The 22,528-nt window shown below is 51.3% G+C and overlaps 1 protein-coding gene across 4 annotated transcripts in view; it reads right to left on the reverse strand.

The window, feature by feature from the left end:
• Window positions 1–22,528, reverse strand: part of RERE (arginine-glutamic acid dipeptide repeats) — a 160,114-nt gene that overhangs the window by 52,258 nt on the left and 85,328 nt on the right. For 3 of the 4 annotated variants that reach the window (XM_063177015.1, XM_063177016.1, XM_063177017.1), the window contains 4 exons: window positions 12,596–12,644; window positions 9,677–9,801; window positions 8,438–8,537; window positions 2,763–2,861 (listed from right to left, as the gene is read on the reverse strand). In XM_063177015.1, the coding sequence (XP_063033085.1) occupies window positions 2,763–2,861; window positions 8,438–8,537; window positions 9,677–9,801; window positions 12,596–12,644 (373 nt within the window). Of the gene's footprint in view, window positions 1–2,762; window positions 2,862–8,437; window positions 8,538–9,676; window positions 9,802–12,595; window positions 12,645–18,740; window positions 18,933–22,528 lie in introns of those variants that run through there. The other variant, XM_063177019.1, reaches the window with a different exon arrangement.

Raw genomic sequence — 22,528 nt, forward strand, 5'->3', positions numbered from 1 at the left:
TTGCTGGCAGAGGCATCTCCACTTGTGCTTTCTGATAAACGAGTTTAAGCTGAAGCCAGGTGTGGATATTTGAAAATTTATGAACTTGTAAATGGAGGTACACGGCCAATTAGGATTTAGCAGCAGCCAGGATTAACCAGCCCTGCACATAAACGGAGGAGTTTGTTTGAATGGAGGCTGTTTACCTCAAGCACTCGACACCAGGAGCCATGGAAAACATTTAAAGGCAGAATATTCCAGGATAAAAGGGAGAAATCAGGGATGTCAGGGGTGGCACTGCCAGCTCCGCACAGGGTGCTCACGGTGACAGAACCTTCCTAAGGAACACCTGGCAGCTTCCTCCAGAGAATTTAACGTGCATGGAGCAAAGTGTAGAGCACAAGGGATTGCCCAGCAAAGAAAGTTCAAGCTCTGCAATTAAACCCCACCAGGTCCTCATAATGCTAATGAGGAGCACAGCTCCATGCAGGAGAGCATCCCTGTGCAATAACCTGCAGCAGAGCAGCAGCAAGCCCTGCCTGCAGCAAGCATGCATAAATAAACAGAATTAATAACTACCCAAGTGTGGACGGGTGACTTAATCTGTTTCCATTAGATGCAGCTCAGCCCCAGGCCTTTGTGGTATTTAAAATGTGTTCATCATGTTTAATTAAAAACCTAATAAACTGCAGGTTCCTGCACTTCTCATTCGGATTTCTCTCTCCTGAAAGCCCTATTGATTTCATCAGAACTTCTGATAAAGAGAGAAAAAAGCACATTGTGAATGAAGAGACAGAAGTGTGATTTGGAACTGGGGCTGTGGGGTGAGCAGAGCCAGAGCCAGCTCCTGTCCTTCCCCCAGCACATGAAGCACTCCAGAACAGAAAATTAGGTTCCCATCAGGTTCCCCAAACCAGAGATGCTCACTGTACCCTGAATAAATCACACTCTTTGACAGGTTATTGATCCCACACACCCTTTGATAGGTTATTGATCCCTCATGGGGGCTCATTCTTGCACTGGAGCAGGCCCAGAGCTGCACTGACACCACTGAGGTACAAAAGCCCTTCTGCAGAGAGGATTTTCTCCCAGGATTGTTCATGGCAATTTTTTAAGGACAGTTCCCAGTGGAGCCAGAGCAGGGGATGGAATGGGGATGTTCATTTAACCTGATCCTGGCCCAGGTTTGGGATCTCAGCTCCACCATCAGGGCAGCAGCAGAGGCACTGCCAGAGCCACCCCAGGCTCCAAACCCCCTCCCACAGCAGCCACAAAGGATTGCCCAGAGGGGCAGAGCAGAGCAGAGCAGAGCAGAGGTGCCCTGGCCACTCTCACAGGCTGTGGCCAGGGCTGGCTCTCACCCTGGGCCTCTGCATTTACACACTGGGACTAAAACCCCTTCAAACACAGCCCCAGGTTCAGAGGCACTGGGGAAACAACAAAGCCCAGCCCTCATCTTTACACGGCCCCCATGTAACTCAATCAGAGGCCAATTTTATCCTCTGTTTAATTCCATCTAAACATCTGCAACCACATCAGCAGCAGGAAAAATACCACAACTCCCATCCTTTGTTCCAGTCAGGTCTGACACTGCCAAGCAGCTCCCACCTCCCAGTTTGGAGCTGCTCTCATGGAAAACAAAGGCTTTGGCTTGGGGCAGCTGGGAGCCCACAGAAAAGTTCTAAATGTGATGGTATTATTATCATTATTATTATCGTTATTATTATTGTTCAGGTTAACTGACCAAAGCTCTGTACCAGCTGTGGGATTTGCTTATTCATCCAAGTGCAAATTTAAATCTCAGTAGTTAAATTAAAATAAACCACATTTGCTGGGCTGCCAGGAGAGATTTATTACAAGTCCAGCCCAAATAAGGACAGGGGTTGGACCTGGACCTCCATTTCCCCCAGAACTCTCTGGGATTATCCCAGTACATCCCTGGCCCTGAGATGAAGGCACACACAGAGTTAATGCTGCCACCACAGTTTCACTGTTTGGGCCAGATGTGGCTTTGACACCTCAGTATTTTCTGAGCAACATTGCACTGCAGAATTCCTCTGCAGTTCAGCACCCTGTGGGTCAGAGCTCTCTCAGTTTCCCAGGGCTGCAATAAGGAAACCTCCCCTGCAAGGCTCCAAAATGCTCCAAAATGCTCCCAAATACTCCAAAATGCTCCAGAATGCTCCCAAATGCAGCAGAGCTGCTTGGGGCTGGAGCTGCAGGGAGCAGGAGGCTCTGAGGCTGTGCAGGTGGAGCTCTGCTGTCTATAAATAAGAGCACAGTTTGATCTTTGGCTCTGCCCAGCCTGGAGGGCTGCCAAATGTTGCTGGAAACTTGGATGGAGCAGAACAAGAACAAATATGATAAAATGAGCTGGGGCTGACAATGATTTATGGAGCCAGTGATCGTTACTCTGTGCTCACAGAGCAATGCTTCACTTTTCAATAAACTTTGGTTTTTTCCATTGGTGAGGCTCAATTCTCTGTCACTTAACGTGGGTGGATCACCCAGAGCCCTGAGTGCAGCAGCTCCAAACCAAAAAAACCCCCCAAAAAACCACCAACCAAACTTTTCTGCTGCCGCTTTTCCATGACTAATTAATTCTGTCATGAACTGCATCAGGTTTTTTTCATTTATACCCATGCATGTGTATTTTTATTTACACACCCACCCTCTTCCTGCCCATAAAGAAAACCTCTTTAGGAAAAAAACCAAAAACCAACATAAAAAGCAAGAGCAGCAAGGTGAAGCATCAAGGCTGGAGGAGATAAATCATTTCCTACCACTTCATCCTCAGTCCAACACTTCTCAATCAGCTTTGGCACAGGTTTCTTCACCAGGCGCTGCAGGGCTTTCCCAGCATCGTAGTTGCTTTCATGGAGCTGAAAGAAAGAAGACAAATAGATCATCCAAAGGAATTAGCAGTGATCTGATATTGGAGGGGGAAAACCACTGCAGGAGCCACAAGAGATGTTCTGTGCCTAATTATTGTTCCTGTTGATGTATGAGGTGAGTGTAAACAACCTGAGGGGAAACTGAGGCTTCGGAGGGGAAGCAGCAGCACCAACCCAAGCAGGGATCCCCTCCCTCCTACACCTGCCCCAGGTAATGTTCAACCCAAAGCCTCACTGCTCCCTCCCCCTCACAGGGCTCAGTGTGATGTCAGCCATGACAAAATACAAATTAAAACATGATGGGTTATGTTCTCCACTTTATTGTTCTTCACTTGACACAACTTGGCTCCATCTCCTGTGGTCAGCAGGAGAAAAAAATAAAAAAAAAAAATTTAAAAACCAACTTAAAAGAAAATAGTTCTAAGGCTCCCATGGTATGCAATGCCTACTTACAGGCATGAAAATAAGATGTTGCCTTTTCTGCTGGGTACACATTAATTTTCCTCCCTGTTTGCACTCCAGCACTGGGAACCAATCCATCTCAAAGAAAAAAAGCTCTGTTTGTTTTGCCAGCTCACCTTGCAAATGCCTCTTCTCTGTGCATGCCACTGCCCAGCGGATTTTTCACTCGGGAGATGTGACAGGGCTGGGGAGAATGGGGCTCCTGTTTCCCTCCCCTCCCCGCTCCCTCCCGAGCAGCAGCAATGCCAGAGCTCTCTGTGACTGGGAGGGCATCTCTGTTCTGCCTCAAGGACAGCACGGGCTTCTCCCTGGCAGCCCAGGGCCCAAGCAGCTGGGTCTGCAAGGAAAACAAACCAGACAGGCCCAGAAAGAGCAGCCTGGGCTCACGGGCAGCTGCTCCAGGAAAAGAGGAGTTTGCAGGCCAGCCACAGATTATATGGGGTGAACTTCTGAGCAAGTAATTCATTAATAACAACCCCAAACCCCACCAGCACAGACCTGACAGAGGAGCCATGGGGCAGAGGAGACCCCTGTGAAAACATGATACAAGCTTAGGGGCTCCTGAAAAATGTTAATTTTAGCAGGTGGGAGTGGAAAAAAAAATGTTTTATAAATGCCAGGAGTAGAATAATGCAGCAGAAAGGAAAAATATTTTCTCAAAGTGCTGGAGTTAAATTTACATGTTCCAGTCTGGCTCCTTCTCTGCTTTCTACTTTCAGCCACTGCTGAGCACTTTATTGGCAAGATCCAGAGGATAAATAAAAGCTAATGATGACTGCCTCTGGTTTCATTAACTCCTGCTTGAACTTCTCCAGGTGTTTCTATAAACACTGCATCACTGTCCAGCCAGCCAGAGAATCTCCATTTTCAGCATTAACTCTGCATCCAGATTTGGCACCACAGTGAGATTTGATGTGTGAACAACTGCAACAAAGGGAGCCACCACAAATGTACCCTGAAACAGAAAATACAGCAAATTCTGCACCACAGGGCAGGATTAAAGCACAATTCTGGATGTGCACGTGCCCAAAAGGCTCCCTTACACTGCTTTACAGACAGCCAGGGCCCAGGGAAGGGATTTCACATCAAGGCTGCACAATCCCACAAGGTTCCAGCTCCCACTGCAGCTCCGAGCAGAGCTGCCATTGCTGTCTGGGTGATGCTGCAAATAAATTCTCCTTTGGCATGGCTCAGCTGTCAGGCACCTCCAGTCTGTAATGAACCCATGAATTACATCTTGCAGCTCTGACATCTCTGGGCTTGCTCATCAAAATATTGTTCTTCAATTGTAATTTATAACTTAATTTAAATGTCCCTTTCCCGTGACCTTTTTAGAGCAGAGTGCCATTGCATGTGGCAGCTCCTGCTCCAGCAAGGCTTGCTCTGGCAATTACAGCCATTCTGCTGTGCCTTGGAGAGCCCAGCTCGGGCAGGCTGCAGGCAGGGCTCAGCATTGAATAACTGCACTCCATGAGGAGCACTGAGATGCCAGAGCCTCCTTCTCCAAGGAAGAATTGCTGCAATCTCATGGGAGTGCTCCTGAACTGCTCCAGAAGCAGAGCCCAGCCTGGACTGGGCTGGGCCTTGGAGCAGAGGGGATTGTTCAGCCAAACCCACCCTAATGGGGCTGCAGCACATCCAGCACTGACGGCACAGCCCTGAATCCCAGAGCTCCCAGCCCCACACTGGCTCTCCCATGGGAGAAGGAAAAAAGGAAAATGAGGAGCGGGATGGGCATCGGTGCCACGAACAGCTCCATCTTTGGGTGTGAAAACTCCAACCCAACACCTGATTTAACACAAAATGCAATTCAGGCCCCTTCTTTCAGCAGCAGAGCTGACAAATAGTGAGCTGTGGATGTTCTGTACAGCTATGGACATCTTGCCCTAGAGTGAAAACAGAATATGCTCCTTTTAACGGTTATCATTTCTAAAGCCCAGCAAGACAGGAGCCCCAAGTGCCCTTTAGGGTATAATTTGGGTATCAGACAAAATCAAACCAAAAAATCCAGCTTCCATATCTTTCCCCCAGCTCTAATCAATTTCAGGCACCTAAAGAGCTGCTGCTGAAGATTAAAATCCTGATGTTTGTGATGCAGCCACTTTGTCGTGCCAGACAGCCCAAATGCAGCTGCAGAACAGCTGTGGGGCAGGGCCAGGGCAAGAAATGCCAACTACCTGCAAAACTCAGCACAGCACTTTAAAACACCTTCCAAAACCAGCAGGATTTTGCATATTCCCCCAGAATGTTATCAGCAATGACAGCAGTGGGGCTTGGCCCTTTCTGACCTGCCTGTAAGAGTGAGGATGAGGAGGAATGGAAGCTCCAGAGGCAGAAGTGTCTCCTGCACTGGGACAGGCCTGGGCAGGGAGCCTGGCCCTGCCTGTGTGAACCAGGAGAGCAGCTGCTCATTAACATCACCCACCAGCAAAACCAGTCACAAGCAGAAATGCTAACATGTATTTAAATAATTTTTTTTTATGCTTTCAACCTTGTCTGTAGTTAATGAACAAGAAAATCTGGTCTAAGGGCAAGTTAAAACAGGGAGTAATTTGTCTGGGTGACATCTTAGTTAGGAGTGAATTTCCTTGCACTGAGATTAGCCTGTCATGTTTGTCACTCATAATGACACGTTCCCATGCAGCAGAGCCATGAGAAGGCACAACAACACTATTAGTAAAGAGAGATTTACACAATATTAGCATATCATTGTTTGGGCTCTCCTCCATGTGGCACTACATGAGCTTAATGGTGCTATTTTTTCATCTGCTGGGGACAAACAGGAGTGGCTGGCTGAGATTTCCCCAGCAGAAACACGAAGCAAACCGCAGAGATTGTGGGTCCCACGGTGAGTTTGCAGCCTGCCTGCCCCAGGCCTGCTCCAGCTTTGCTGTTCCTCTGCAGCCCTGTCAAACCCGAGCACAAGCAGGGAATGAGTCCCTGCCTGGCCTGGGACAGCCCTGCAGAGCCCCCGAGCAGCAGGCACAGGTCAGAAGCATCAAAGAGCTCGTGAGCGCCTGCCTTTGCACTGCTGTGCACACAGAAAGGATCTGAAACCACATCTGCTGCTAAATCAGAGTCTGGAGGCAAAGAGGAGGGAAGGAACCACTCCCAAACCTCCCCAGCTCTCCCTGCCCAGCACTGCCAGGTCTGTGCTCAATGTTCACCTTGCTCCCTCCGCATTCCCAGACTGGCACCACTCCCCCAGGGCAGGAGGAGCTTTCTGGGATCATCTCCCCACCACTATTATGGGAAAGGCTTGCAGGAGCTGCTGCGTGCTCCTCAGCCCTCCCAGTCCCACAGGGGCACCATCAGGAGGGCAGCAAACCCCAAATGAAAACTCAATTCCCTCCTAAGGGTTACAGAAACAAACACAGGACAGGAGCTGGAGTTCACCTGGAATGCTGATGAACAACCCTTGCAGGGAGCTGAGACATAAATACATGTGTGTGATGTCTGTGTTGCATTGTGCCTTCCATGATCTCCATTTCTATCTGGCACAATTAGCAATAAATCATTCTGGGGGCTCACAGCACCTGTTATTACATAAATAAAACAGCAGCAAAGGAGCTTGTCAAGACTGATTTATGTGAAGTGCTGCCCTGAAGTTTATTGGATTTCCATAATAAGAAATCATAGCACACCATTTTCTTTTACATTCATCTTCTGGGTTGCATATGGTAATTTCTAAACAAAGACACAACTTAGTGCAGGTTAAGAGGCTCGCAAATCATTTATCAGATAAATCTGATCTCTTTTAAATTGGTGCTGAACTGAGAGACAAAAGAGGCACCATTTTGTCAGGACAACAGGTGAGCTATCTAAACTGTTTAAAGCCAAAAAAGCAGGGTCTCAGAAATAAGTCAAAGTTTCTTAAAATATCCCTGACAGAACTATTATTTATAAGGAAACTCTTTTCTAGAAAAATCCACAGTGGACAAGGAAAGCATTTCCTAAAATAGATATGCACTAGAAACACAAAGAGAAAAGAACCAGAAGAACAAAACCAAAATATTTTGGGACTAATCTAATTTCAGAAGCAAGAACTCCACAAGTGCAACTGCAGATCCTGGGGCTGCCAAGCCATTAAAGGGAGTAATTAAAGTAGATAGAGAAGCAGTGAAGTTAAATGAATTTTCTGCATTAGGCTATTATTATAGATAAGGGCAAAGAAATTCCAATAGCAAAAGCTCCTTAACGATTATTGACCTTAACAGAAGTTTGAGTCTCTGAGAAGGAAGTCAGGGAAGAGCTCAGCCCAGAGCAGAGGGGTGAGGCACTCAGGGAAAGGAACACAGGGAAAGGAACTCAGGAGCACAACGCAGGAATTTCAACTGCAGCTAAACCCAGAGCAGACCCAAGAGCCAGCTCAGGGGCAGCTGGGCCAGTCCCAGTCCCAGCTGGTGCCCTGAGCTGAGCAGCCTCCCAAAAACACTCCCTGGGGTCACCCTCGAGGCACCAGCCATGAGCTCATCACCGAAATCCTGCAGCTCAGAGCTCTGAAAACCACCTGGTGCTTGAGAGAGGTTCCCACCAAGAAATGGGACCCCAGAAGCTGGATGCTGTCCCAAGAGGGGCAGAGGGCTGTGTCCCCAGGTCACTCACCATGTTCAGGGCATTCAGGGTGGTGTCCCACCAAGAAACGGGACCCCAAAAGCTGGATGCTGTCCCAAGAGGGGCAGAGGGCTGTTCCAGGGTCACTCATCGTGTTCAGGGTGTTCAGGGTGGTGTCCCACCAAGAAATGGGACCCCAAAAGCTGGATGCTGAGCTGGGAGGGGCAGAGGGCTGTTCCAGGGTCACTCATCGTGTTCAGGGCGTTCAGGGTGGTGTCCCACCAAGAAATGTGACCCCAGAAGCTGGATGTTGTCCCAGGAGGGGCAGAGGGCTGTGTCCCCAGGTCACTCACCGTGTTCAGGGTGGTGTCCCACCAAGAAATGTGACCCCAAAGGCTGGATGCTGTCCCAAGAGGGGCAGAGGGCTGTGTCCCCAGGTCACTCACCATGTTCAGGGCATTCAGGGTGGTGTCCCACCAAGAAATGTGACCCCAGAAGCTGGATGCTGTCCCAGGAGGGGCAGAGGGCTGTGTCCCCAGGTCACTCACCGTGTTCAGGGCGTTCAGGGTGGTGTCGTCCCGCGAGGCAGCCACGCATCCGTCCTCTGTGGAGCCCCCGTCACACATCCCTGCAAAGGCTGCCATGCTCCTGCAAAGCCAGGCACAGGGGACACTGCTCAGCTGGGCTGGGGCACCACAGGGCCCCACACACACAGGGGGTTCACATCTCAAACCCTGGATTGTGAGGTGCGCAGTGCCCCACACACACACTGGGCTCACACCCCAAATCCTGGATTTCAGGGCCTTGCCACACCGTGCATCAAATAAGGCAGCACAGAGCTGCAAAGCTGAGTCACCCCAGCACACAGAGCAAATCCAGCATTACAATCCAATGTCATTTGCTTTCATCAGCCACAAGTCTGCACTGCCAAAGCAGCAGAGCCTGAGCAGGATTACAGAAGCTGAAACCTGCAGCCAGAACAGTCTCAGCAGACAGCAAACTTTGTGCTGTCATCTTGGTTTTAATGTCAGAAAACTGACTGAAACTGTGCATTCCCCAGCCTCTGAATCCCTGCAAGCTACCAGTAATTTCCAGAGACTCTGAATTTCCGTGAAGCCCACCAGGGGTTTGCTGGGCCCACCAGGGAAGAGCAGCTCCTCCTTGTACCCATCCCAGCCCACCCTGCTGCCCTTGCACTGCATCTCCAGAGCCACAGAGCACGGGGGTGCCACACACATCTTTTATGGAAAACCCTTTCCTTAGGATTTTTCCTCCTGAGAAGCTGGGAGGCCTCAGGAACAAAATGTGAACAATGGTTATCTGCTGCTGTGGAATGCAACAGGTGCAGCTGGGATTGGGCTCACGTGCTTGTTTCTAATTAATGGCCAATCATAGCAGAGCTGGCCTGGACTCTCTGTCTGAGACAGAAGCTTTTGTTATCATTCTTTCCTATTCTATTCTTAGCCAGCCTTCTGATGAAACCTTTTCTTCTATTCTTTTAGTATAGCTTTAATGTAATATACATCATAAAATAATAAATCAGCCTTCTGAAACACGGAGTCAGGTCCTCGTCTCCTCTCCAACCCAAGAACCCTGTGGACACTGTCACAGGGGGTGCTGTGCTGGCCCACATCTGAGATTCCTCAGCCCAACCCGAGGTCCCAGCCCATGCCCCTGGCACCCACAAACACCCCCGAGGGAAGGAGGGGCTGCAGGAGGGGCTGCAGGAGGGGCTGCAGGAGGGGCTGCAGGCGGCCCAGAGCCCAGCAGGGAGGTGCAGCACCCACCTGGCTGCCCTGAGGTACATCAGCAGGTCGCAGTCGTTGACTCCGGGCATCCACACCAGCTCCTCGTGCTGGGTCACCGTGTCCCCGTCCGGGGATGGGAACGGCTGCAGCTCGGGGAGCTTGGCCTGCAAACGGGGCACACACGTGGGACACACATGGGACACATGGCATTGGGCTGCAAACAGGGCACACACATGGGACACACACGGGACACATGGCACAGGGCTGCACGCAGGGCACACACATGGCACACGTGGCACAGGGCTGCAAACAGGGCACACACATGGCACTGGGCTGCAAACAGGGCACACACATGGCACACGTGGCACTGGGCTGCAAACGGGGTACACACATGGGACACATGGCACAGGGCTGCAAACGGCACACACATGGCACTGGGCTGCACACAGGGCACACACATGGCACACACATGGCACACACATGGCACTGGGCTGCAAACAGGGCACACACACACACACAGAGGGCACACACACACACACACACACGGCAGCTGCTCCTGGCTCAGGAGCACTCCCAGCCCCTGGAATTCTCTGCCCTGGTGGCAGCTGGCAGGGGGAAGGTGCTCAAGCAGCTGCTGAAGGATTTGTTCCACGTTTCAGAACTCGGAGGATGCTGAGGCACCGAGCCCACGCCATCCCCTCCGCCCTCACTCCAGCCTCACAGGGGCAGTGCCTTTCCTGATGGCAATTCTGGGCCAACCCCACCTCAGCCCCCGGCCAGGGGAGCCCTTCTGTGCCCAGCAGCAGCAGAGAGGGAAGGGAAGCGCTCTGCACTGCACGGCCCCTGCTTTGGAGCTGCAGAGCTGCTGGACAACTCCCCTCAGCCACAGCAGCTGCACTGTCACAGGGATGCTGATCCAGCTGCTCCTGCCTGCCTCACACCCTCCAGAACACACATGGAGGGAGGCAGCCACCAGATGGGTCCCATTTTACACCAGCAAGAAACCCCACAGATCTGACACCAAGTTCCAAATGAAATGCTCAGTAAATCACTGCGACTCTGAAGGGAAACAAAGACATTTCCTGAAAGGGAGATAGCTCAGCAAAACGAACACTGCCTCTAAATAAGTATTACACTCTATCCAGAGACCCAATTAGCATCTTTAGTCATCTCCTGCTCCGAGATGAGATAGCTGAGAGCCTCTTCAGAAACAGCTTTTAAGCCCTATAATTACCTCCTATGCTCACAACGCTAAACGTATTTGAGAGGCAACATTTATACATAACCAGTAATTACAAGTCACAGGTTCACATGTCTTTCATGTTCTGCTCTTTAATCTGTACTTTATTTTACTTCTTGCCTGGGAAAATGGGGATGTCATTGAAGTTCTCTCCTGGCTGGGGCTGAGGCAGCCCTGGGGTTTGAGTGCCACCCCCAGGGCTGGGCACCCCAAAGTTCCCTGGCTGTCCCCTGGGCACCCCAAACCTCCCCGATTGCCCCGGGGCACCCCAAAGCTCCCTTGCTGTCATCTGGAGCCAGAAATTGTCCCAGGAGCACCCCAAACCTCCCTGGCTGCCCAGGGATACCCCAAAGCTCCCTGGCTGTCCTGTAGAGCACCCCAAACCTCCCTGGCTGTCCCAGGAGCACCCCAAACCTCCCTGGCTGCCCAGGGATACCCCAAAGCTCCCTGGCTGTCCTGTAGAGCACCCCAAAGCTCCCTGGCTGTCCTGTAGAGCACCCCAAAGCTCCCTGACTGCCCAGGGACACCCCAAAGCTCCCTGGGTGCCCCAGGAGCACACCCAGAGCAAGGAGGTGAGTTCTCAGAGCCCTGCAGTCCTACAGACCGTCAGTCTCCTCTCGTGCCCCTGCTGCTGTGGGCACACAGGCAGGGCTGTGGGGATCAGAGCACTGAGGATTCCCCACCTCTGAGCCTGTCCTGGGCACAGCTGGGGGACAGTGGGGGCTCCAGAGCCTGCTGGAGCTCAGGCTCTGCATTCTGCTGCTCTGAGGGCTGTCAGTGATGATTTGTCAGAACCAAGGGTGAGGGAGGGGCACTGGAAGTCTCAAGCAAGAATTAACAGGATTCTAAATCCATGGACCTTCTTCCTGCTTTTTCCTCCCCATCCACAAATGCACGTGGTAATTACACCCCAGAGCAGGGTGACTAATGCCTGCCAAAATATGGGATGACAATTTGAGATGAAAGTTGTTTTGAAGGTATCATTTACAGTGCTCCTGTTATGACTACTGAAAAGAACACTACAGGTTTAATTGCCAAGGACTTTTTTCCTCTGAAGGCAAAATATCCTCAAGAATGTGACATCAGGTTCCATAAATATTTACTTTCACTAGTTATTAAACAGGATTTTTAAGAGGGTCTGAATGAATATTCATCACTTGGATGCAAAACTCCAGCACTTGGACACTGCAAAGTCAATTCTCAGGAAAAGGAGAGGCCCCAGCTGCCAGGGACAGAGCTGGCCCTATGAACAGAGCAAGCTGGGTGTTAATACTCTTTAAGAACAGATTATTTCCAATGCTTATGAAGGATTTCTCTCAAATTAGAATTAACATACCAGGAACATCCAGAGTCTTAACCTTATTCTGCTTCCCAGAGTGTGAACTCACTCAGCAGCTCCCTCAATTTCTGTTCTAACAATCCCAAAGACTTAAAGCACTTCTTTAACTTCCAGCAGTTACTCACATACCCTCAATCCTACTCGGGAATTAACCCAACAGCACTGAAAATCTGTTTTTATGCTACAGCAAACCATGAACATATCAACATCTGACACAGAAAAATCTCAGTGACTGAGCTGAGGAGGGCTGGAGAACTGAAGTGAGTCACCTAAAGAGGATCTAAAATCCCTCCCATGTCTGAGCACAGCAATTCCAAACAACTGCTCACACCCAGAGGCCAGAGCATCCCTGGGTGCTGAACGCAAACCAAGCCCTTACCTGGTGGCTGGGTCCCACTCTGATTTCACCTTGGGTACTGTTCAGCCTCCTAAGGTGCAAAGGAAAAACAGCAATGAGAAAGAATTGCAATCAATGAAATTCAGGGTGATGCTCTCTTTTGTCACTGCATTTCTGATGCAAACAGGGCAGGAGCAGAAATTAAACATCACTGAGAGAACAGGAGGGGATGTGCTCAGGTGTGCTGAGCAACCTGGCCAGGTTACCCTTCCACCTGAGGGACAGTGCCACCCTCCAGGAAACAAGCCCACTCCAAAAATGAGCCAAAAGCCCCCAGAAAACCACCAGAACACGTCAACATGTCTTCCCCCAGTGCAGATTTCTGCAAGACAACCTGACGCTGTTTTCTTGTTTTCAGGCTATGCAAGGAAATGACTGAAGTAGGAAATCAATTTTCTATTTACAAAGTCATACATTAAATACCAGGTTACTACGAGGTGTCAGAAGAGGAAGCTGACAACAGAAAATGCTGATGCTCTTGGTTCCCTCCCAGAATTCATTTTGGGGCCATGCTCACCCCTGCTCTCAGTGTTCCTGGGCAGGGTTTGTGCCCACCCTGGGCCCTGGGCTGGTTTCAGCTCAGGCAGGAGGAACCAAACATCCCCCAGATCCCAGTTTCTTCAGCTGCACCACACTCAGTATGACAAACAGACCTTTAAGAACCAAGGCTGGCCCATCCTGTAACCGCAAAGTTCAAATCACAGTTTGGGATGGGACTTGTGCCCCCAGCTCCCTCTGTGGGACCCAGCGGGGCTCTCCAGCCACCCCTCATGAAGCACAGAAATGTTTCTGTGTGTCCTTCCACCACCAATCCCGTCTCCAGGGAGCGTCCCCAGCTCGAGGGGCTGCCCCCCTGCCCAGGAGGTGAGGGCTGGGCTCAGCTGCCCCATTCCCCCTGGATTTTAGCAGGGCACGGAGCCCCAGGCTGCCCAGGGACACGGGATCTGCTCTGTGCTTCCTGCTGCCCCCACAGCCCCAGCCACGGCTTTCAAATGCAGAGGGAAATTCTTGCTATGGAAACTAAAATGCGGCGCAGATTTGGAGCTAAATCATATTGGTGAGGGCAATTACAATGAGAATGGAACGGCACCCTTGTTTATTTCATGGGAAAGGGAAAAAAGGAGCCAAGGCTGGATATGAAATGTGACACAAAAGAAACTGCTGTAACAAAGCAGTATCCATAGCAACAACAACTTAATATTTCAGTCCTCCTCAGCTGCAGTGGATTAAATATAATGACAAGATGTTCCCTTTGAAAAGTAACCTGCTGCCATGGCAACGTTGTGCTCTGCAAAGTAAACAGGGGCTGGTCAGAAAGGAGCTGGGAGCCAGAGCTGGAGCATCACAGAGGAGGAGGGGAGCAGGGCAGGCAGCAAGGCTGGTGCCCAGGGCAGTGCCCGGAGCCCAGCAGGGCAGGGAGCCCCTTGTCCCATTGTCCTGCCCTCCTGAAGCACCAGGGCAGATCAGGGTGGGCACAGGTTTGTGGGCACACAAACCAGCTTCATTCTCTGCCACCTGCCTTGTCCCCACCACTGAGCAGCTCCCCAAGGCTGGCACAGCTGAGAGCCCTGTCCATAGTGCCACCAAGGACAGGGACAAGGCCACCAGGGGTGCCCCAAGCACAGCAGGACAGCTCTGGGGAGCAGCTGGGCTCAGGACTCTGCTCCAGAGCGCCCAGAGCCGGGCAGGAGGCAGGGCTGGGAGCTCACAGCAGGGCTGGGGCCATGGCAGAGGGCCCTGGGGCTGTGGGCACTGCCCTGCCATGCCAGGATCACCTCCGAGGTGGGATCTCAGCAGTGCTGCTGCTTTCACCTCTCCCTTTCCCCTGCCAGGGCTCAGCAGCAGAGCTGCCTGCAGGAAATGCACATTTTCCCCCTCTGCAGCTGCCTGGGTTTATCTGTGCTGCTGGGGCCACCCTGCCCTCAGTGCCCTGCCCTGGGCTCTCTGCCATCCTCTGGATATCTGAGTGCTGCCATTCAGGTTAAAAACAACCCAACCAAAGCCCAAAGCCAAACCAGAGCCCCACATCACACACAGGACAGCATTCTGTGCCACCCGCAGAAGCATCCCGGGCATCCCTCCCTGACTCTGCACACTGAGCTGATCCCAAATTAAATTACAGGGATGCCCCAACAGGAGAAGGCTTTTAAACCAACCACAAACCTCCTCTCAAACACTGAGGAGGTGCCCAAAACAGCTGGAAAAGGTCATTATTTCTATACAGGCAAAGATTAAAAGAGGAAAGGCACATCCTAAGGCCAGGATAGCGAGGGATTTGGGCTGTATTTTTGTTTTTATTAGGCAATAACAAACTGCAGCACTGAACAATGAATCTCTGGAGATTTGGGGCTCTGTATGAGGCCTGGTACCAACACCAACACTGCACTGAATAAAGCGGGCCCATGTCAGATCCGTGTGTTATAAATAACTATAAACTGCAGTCCCACACTGGGCACTGGCTAACCAGCCATTGTTAATGGCCAGACATCAGCTACATCCACTGACAGTGGGACACAGCAAAGCAACTCCCAAACACTTGTGATTTCTGCAAAATTAATAGAAACTCCCAAGAAAAGGCTTTTTTAAAAACAATCCTTTAATTCAAATAGTCCAATACCCAGGATGAAAGACCCCAGCTCTTCAGAGGCAGCTCTAAAAACATCTGGCAAGGATCATTTTGTTCCATCTTGGAGGGACAAAACAGGGGAGAACAAAATGACTCCACTCCAAGTTCAGCAGATTAAAAACCAGTTTATCAGGGCTGAGAGGGACTGGCACTGCAGCCAAGAGCATCTGTTTATGGTCACTGTTGGGAGGCAGGAAACTGAGCCAAGGGGATCTGGAATTTTAACCCAAAATTATCTTAGGTCATGTTCAACCACTGCACACTCTGAAATGCAACAGAGACAAACACGTTCAGGCTGCTCAACCTTTAACCAAAAACCCCCACAACTGCCTCAAACCTGAGGTAAATAAGAGAAACAAGTCCCTGAATTCACCTGTGTCCTAAACCTTCATCTTTAAAGCAAGATTTTAAATTTCTTTTTACAGAAACAGTATCCTAATGCTCAGAAAATATCCTCGCCCTTTATGCTTAAACTTCATTTCAAACCTGTTGTAACTGCGTGTTGCAATCATTTAAAAAAAGAAAAAAAAAAAAAAAAAAAAAAAAAAAGAAGCAGCAGTTTTGTGTTCTGGGTGAAAAACCCAAGCTGTGTTTGAGCAGTGAGCTTCCAAGGGCAGATCTGGGTGCCTGCTGCCCCAAGCAGGAATGTGTCCCAACCCCTGCCCTGCAGCGGGCACTGAGGCTGCCCTGCACCCCGGGCTGCTTGCAGCAGGAAGCACTGCTCAGACACACACACAGGAAAGGCTTTTTCAACAGCAACTTGTTCTTTCATCATGTTTATAGAGCAGGAGGAAGGAAAACAAAGCCCACAGGGAGCCCTCAGCGCTGTCCCCTACCCAGAGCTGGATGGAGGTGACAGAAATTCAGCCCAAGGAAGGAAATGTTCCCCTCACACAGGAATTACCTGGAGGGGAATGTTTTCCTGGGCACCTCTGACTCCTGCTCACCCCCAGATAAGGCAAACACCTTTCTGCATTCTGATCACAAGCTGAAATAAATGAATTACTGGGAGCCACTGCACAGTGCAAAGGTTTGTATCTGCTCACATTGATTTAACAGAACCAGAGTGTTGTTTAGCAGCAGCACTGGGGAGTGATGTGTAAATGAGCTCAGCGTGGACCGGTGCTGCTGAAGTTTGTCCTGTACAGTTCCTGAAATGGCCAGGCAGTGCCTTTGCACTCCCCACATTGCCAAATGTTCACTGTTGAACCAGCCTGAGCTCCCCAGCAGCAGCACAGCCCCAGCTCCTGTGCCAGAGGCCACGGGGACCTGTCCCATGAAGCTCCATCAGACCAGGGCAGTGCTGAAGGGCTCTGAACCTGCCTGAGAACACAGACCTGCAGCTCCCTGGGCAGCACACAGCCACAGGCAGAGCTCACAGGTGACACAGGTGATGAGCATGACGAATGGGAGGCATGAGAGGAGCTGGGAGGTATCCCTAGCTCCACCATGCACCTGGAAACAAGCTCTAATTAAAACAAATTACATCCTAAAGAATTGGAAGGAAGGGGAAAGAGGTAATCTTGCTGATTTATGCCTGGAAAAAAAGCTGAAATAAAGGCAGAACAAAGGGAAGAGCCTACTCTTCATCCAAAGGACAATACTGAAGCACTTCCCGTGATATACCAGCAATTTCTAACAGCTGTTTGGAGTGGCACTAACCCACCAGACCACCCAGCAGCAGCGCCCGAGCTGGGAGCACCTGCAGGCAGGGCAGAGCTGTGCCTGGGGCAGGGCATGGCTGCAGAGCCCAGGGGCACTGCCCAGGGCAGCTCAGACCCTCTGCAGCTCCTGCACCCCCAGCCTGGCCCCCTGCCACCCAGGGCTGCCCCTGCCTGGGGGAGCAGGACATTGGCTCCTGTCGGGTTTTGGTGTTTGGTTTTATTTTTAAACCCAACTCACACAAACCTGAGCAGCTGCTTGCTGATGACCTGGCTGCCCAAACCCTTCTCTTCTGTCCAGAAGGGAACAATTAAAACCAGTGCTAAGGACACAAGCTGCCACCTCCCTGTATTCCTGCAGAGCACTGCTGGATGCCTGCACACACTCAGGGAGCTCCTTTATTAGGAATAAGAATGTGTCCAAAGCTCAGGCCCGTGGAGACTCCTCTCTGAACCACGAGGAGATCCTAACCCTAACCCATGAGGAGATCCTAACCCTAACCCACGAGGAGATGCTGCCAGGCTGAGCTCTGTCACCATTAGCAGAACTTTGCTCAGCCAATGGTCAAAGTGATCCACGTGAAATAGGTGTTCTTGGTTTTTTTATGCTCTGCAGGTATGAAAGGAGATGGTTACAGGAATGACACTTGGGGCAGGACACTGACGTGGCACTGACATGGGCAGGATTCTGCAGGTTTATCCATCACTCATTCCTCAGCTTCTGACAAGAATCACAGACTGGGTTGGATTGGAAGGGACCTCAGAGCCCACCCAGTGCCACCCCTGCCATGGCAGGGACACCTCCCACTGTCCCAGCCTGGCCTTGGGCACCGCCAAGGGCACCGCCTTGGGCACAGCTGCTCTGGGCACCAGTGCCAGGCCTGCCCACCCTGCCAGGGGAGAATTTCTTCTTCTCTTCTCATCCCAATCTCTGCTTTGTTAGTCTGAAGCTGCTCCCCTCCTCTGTGCCCAGGTGAGCAGCCCCTGCCAGCCCCAGCCCTGCCACGTGAGTGACAATGTGTGCTTTGTCACTAAGGGCCACCCCCTGCTCCAGGTGTCACTGTGGGCAGCACTCACAGTCCTGTCCCCTTCCCACCCAAAGCTGCCCAGCTGCAGAACAAGTGAGTGAGCCCAGCTCTGCAGGACAGGCACAGGCACAGGGACAGCTCCTGGCAATGAGAGCACACACACAGGTGTGACCCAGGCACAGCCCCAGGTCCCCTCACCCCCATTTCCATCCATCAGTGACACCGCTGCCTGTCCCACAGGGACCAGAGCCTGCCCTTCACCCCATCAGCCTGACCCTGTGCCTGCTGAGCCTTGTGAGGCTGCACAGCTGCCCTGCACAGCTGCTGTCCTGCCCAGGGCAGTGATGCTGCCCTGCACAGCTGCTCTGCACAGCTGCCCTGAGCTACTGTCCTGCCGAGGGCAGTGATGCTGTCCTGCACAGCTGTCCTGAGCTGCTGCCCTGCACAACTGCTGCCCTGCACAGGGGCAGCGCTGCCCTCCTGCACAGCTGCTCTGCACAGCTGCTGCCGTTCAGCTGCACCAGTGCCACCTGCACGGGCAGGACAGGCCAGCACAGCCACAGCAGCTCCTGCTCCTGTCTCTCACCTGCTCAGTGCCAGGCTCAGTGCCCGCCATCTGCAGGTACCACCCATCCAGGAGCCCCATCCTGTCACAGCATCCCTGAGCTGCAGGGCGCCGCATGCCCACGGCGGCATGCCCACTCACGGCTGCATGCCCAGGGGTGCCCTGCAGCCCCCAGCCCCCCGTGCCCGCTGCCGCGCTGGCAGCGCTGTCAGGAGCCCCGGGCGATGCCCGGGCTGCCGCCGCCTACCTGCAGGGCCCGAGGGGATCGTCCATGGCTGCGCCGGGCGCCGGGGGCCGGGCACGATCGCTGAGGCCGCCGCTCCCGGCCCGAGCTGCGCCTTTTGCCCTCTCGCAGCTCAAAATGGAGGCACATGCGGGCTGCCCGAGCTGCCGAGCCTGCACTGAGCTTGTGCTGTGACCTAAGCCCGCACGCAGAACGCACAAACTTCGCCCTCGGACCGGCGGCACTGAGCATGTGCTGTGACCCTCCCTCCTTCCTCCTCCTCCCTCCCTCATCCTCCTCCCTCCGGAACGGCTCCGCACGCCGCCGCTGCTCCGGCAGCGAACACGGCGGCGCCGTGAGTACAGCGGGGATCCGCGGGTAAATACAGCGGGGATCCGCGAATAAATACAGCGGGGATACGTGAATAAACACCGAGGGCATCCCCAGAAACAGCCGGGGATCCGCGAATAAATACCGAGGGGATCCCCAAAAACAGCCGGGGATACGTGAATAAACACCGAGGGCATCCCCAAAAACAGCCGGGGATACGTGAATAAATACCGAGGGCATCCCCAAAAACAGCCGGGGATATGTGAATAAATACAGGGGGGATCCCCAAAAACAGCCGGGGATCCGTGAATAAATACCGAGGGCATCCCCAAAAACAGCCGGGGATCCGTGAATAAATACCGAGGGGATCCCCAAAAACAGCCGGGGATACGTGAATAAATACCGAGGGGATCCCCAAAAACAGCCGGGGATACGTGAATAAATACAGGGGGGATCCCCAAAAACAGCCGGGGATCCGTGAATAAATACCGAGGGCATCCCCAAAAACAGCCGGGGATACGTGAATAAATACTGAGGGGATCCGCAAAAACAGCCGGGATCTGTAAATACAGCCGGGGATCCGTGAATAAATACAGAGGGAATCTGGAATTACAGCCGGGATCCGCTGATAAATAGAGAGGGGATCTGGAAATACAGCAGGGGATCTGCAAAAACAGCTGGGGATCTGCTGATAAATACAGCTGGGGATACGTGAATAAATACAGTGGAGATCCGTAAATAAATACAGCGGGGATCCGTAAAAAACAGCTGGGGATCCGTGAATAAATACAGTGGGGATCTGCTGATAAATACAGCCCGGGATCCATGAATAAATACAGCAGGGATCTGTAAATAAATACAGCAGGGATCTGTAAATAAATACAGCAGGGATCTGTAAATAAATACAGCCCGGGATCCCCTGGTACAGCTGGAGATCCTCTGATAAATACAGCGGGAATCCGTAAATAAATACAGTGGGGATCTGCCAATAAATGCAGAGGGGATCCGGGAATAGAGCCAGGGATCCGCTGATAAATTCAGCCAGGATCTGCGAGGCACATAGTATTCTCCCATTTAAAGAATATTCTTCTCCCATTTAAGGAATATTCTTTTCCCATTTAAGGGCTATTATTCTTTGGCACCCGAGGAGCCAGGCTTGATTCTTCCTGCCTGAACTTCCTGCACCAGCTGCATCTCTAACCCTTCTATTTATTGGAGGATTCCAAACATGCTCTTAGGTACCCATTTACATGAAGGCAATGTCCCCTCCAGCACACACAGCTTTAATTGGGACACATCCCTCTGTTCTCCAGTTTCCGAGATGCCTCCACCCACCATGAGGCCAAAGAAGGATAAAAAGTTCCCCAAATATTGTATTTTGAAATACAGAGTTAAGCAAAACAGATCAGGCCCCAGAAAAATCCTTCATTTTCTTGTAACAATCCGGTGAGGAATGTTCATTGTAGCAGGAGTGGATACACAATTTCCTTGTGTATCACAAGTTTCAAACAGCACGGAAAGGACAAAACAACCTTTCCTGGAGCTCTGAGTCCTCCAAGAACAAAAGAGTCTCATCCTACACATCCTCCCCAGTGCTGGGGATGTTTCTGCACTCTGGGGTTTTTTCAACTTATTTTGCAAATACAAACACACAAAAATAGCTTCTTTGCAAACATAAACACACTAAAATAGACCCCAAACATGCTGAGCTGCATCTGAGAGCGCTGCAGAAGTTTCTGAGCATCCCATGGTGAGGCCAGAATGCCCAAGGCAGAAATCCCCTTGCACACACAGTGCCCAGTTTGGAACTGCTGGGGGGCCACCCCACATTGCCCCAGCAGGCTCACTGCAGCCTTCAGAGCCTTTATTACAACAATATCACACAACCAGGGGTGCTTCTCACCCTCCATGGAACCAAAACACCTCCATAGGAAAGCAGAGCAAGGGGAAGATGGAACCGACAAACCCCCATAGCCTGCAATGAAATGTACCCAAAACATTCTCAGACCAAGGGAAGATGGAACTGACAAACCCCCATAGCCTGCAATGAAATGTACCCAAAACACTTTCAGACCAAGGGAAGATGGAACTGACAAACCCCCATAGCCTGCAATGAAATGTACCCAAAACATTCTCACACCAAGGGAAGATGGAACCGACAAACCCCAACAGCCTGCAATGAAATGTACCCAAAACATTCTCAGACCAAGGGAAGATGGAACTGACAAACCCCAACAGCCTGCAATGAAATGTACCCAAAACATTCTCAGACCAAGGGAAGATGGAACTGACAAACCCCAACAGCTGCCCTGAAATGTACCCAAAATATTCTCACATCAAGGGAAGATGGAACCGACAAACCCCCATAGCCTGCAATGAAATGTACCCAAACACTTTCAGATCAAGGGAAGATGGAACCGACAAACCCCCATAGCCTGCAATGAAATGTACCCAAAACATTCTCAGATCAAGGGAAGATGGAACTGACAAACCCCAACAGCCTGCCCTGAAATGTACCCAAACACTTTCACTTCCCACAGCAGAGGAAATGCAGCAGCAGAAACTCGCAGCCAGCCACGAGCACCAAAACACAGCTCAAAAAAAGAAACCTGGCTGCAACCAAATGAAGAAAAAGCGACCTTGCAGAGCTGGCTAATTGGAGTAATTAGCTGATCACTAAGTGCTCTGCTCTGTCCTTTCATTGATCCTTTCAGGCTCAGTCATCCTCTGAGAGCTGGAAGAACTAACAGCTCCTCTACCCAGAAAGTGGGTTTAAAACCACACGGACGGCACCAAAAATGCCATTTCACAGAGAAATCATCCCTTAGGCACCGACACCAACACTGCAACCCCAAACTGAAACACAGGGACAAGCACGGGGGTCAGGGAGGGCGCTGAACATCAGAGAGGGGCACCACAAAATCCTCATCCACAAAAACCTCACCAGGAAAATCCCACCAATGAAAACCTCACCTGGAAAACCTTATCAATTAAAACCTCATCCAGGAAAACCTCATCCATGAAAACCTCACCAATGCAAAGCTCCCCAAGCCGTGCCTCGAGGACCACTCAGAAGAAGACACCAGTGATGTTCCAGAAGCATTTTAGGTGTCTGAATTTGGGATATCCCCAGGGCTCAGCACCATGAATTCCCAGAGACAGGGAAATGCCTGAGGGAGGGAGTTTCAGCAGCCCAGCCCACCCAGACAGCCTGGGACACCTCATTGAGAGGCAATTCCATAATAAACACCACTCAGGGAGCTCCTCCTAACTGCAGGCACTCAGTGGCTGGCAATGCCCTGGAGCACAAAGATCCAGATCTGCTTTAGGAACAGTAAATCCACCACAGAACAATTGAAATATCTATTATTTACATGATTATCTAACCCCAGTTCAAATGAGACTTTTCTCCAGGATATCTCTGGAAATCAAGGAGCACAGCTGATTGTGTTCAAAGAACAATTCCCCTCAGTGGGCACAGA

This window comes from Melospiza melodia, chromosome 26, assembly GCF_035770615.1.
Source record: "Melospiza melodia melodia isolate bMelMel2 chromosome 26, bMelMel2.pri, whole genome shotgun sequence".
Lineage (NCBI taxonomy): Eukaryota > Metazoa > Chordata > Aves > Passeriformes > Passerellidae > Melospiza > Melospiza melodia.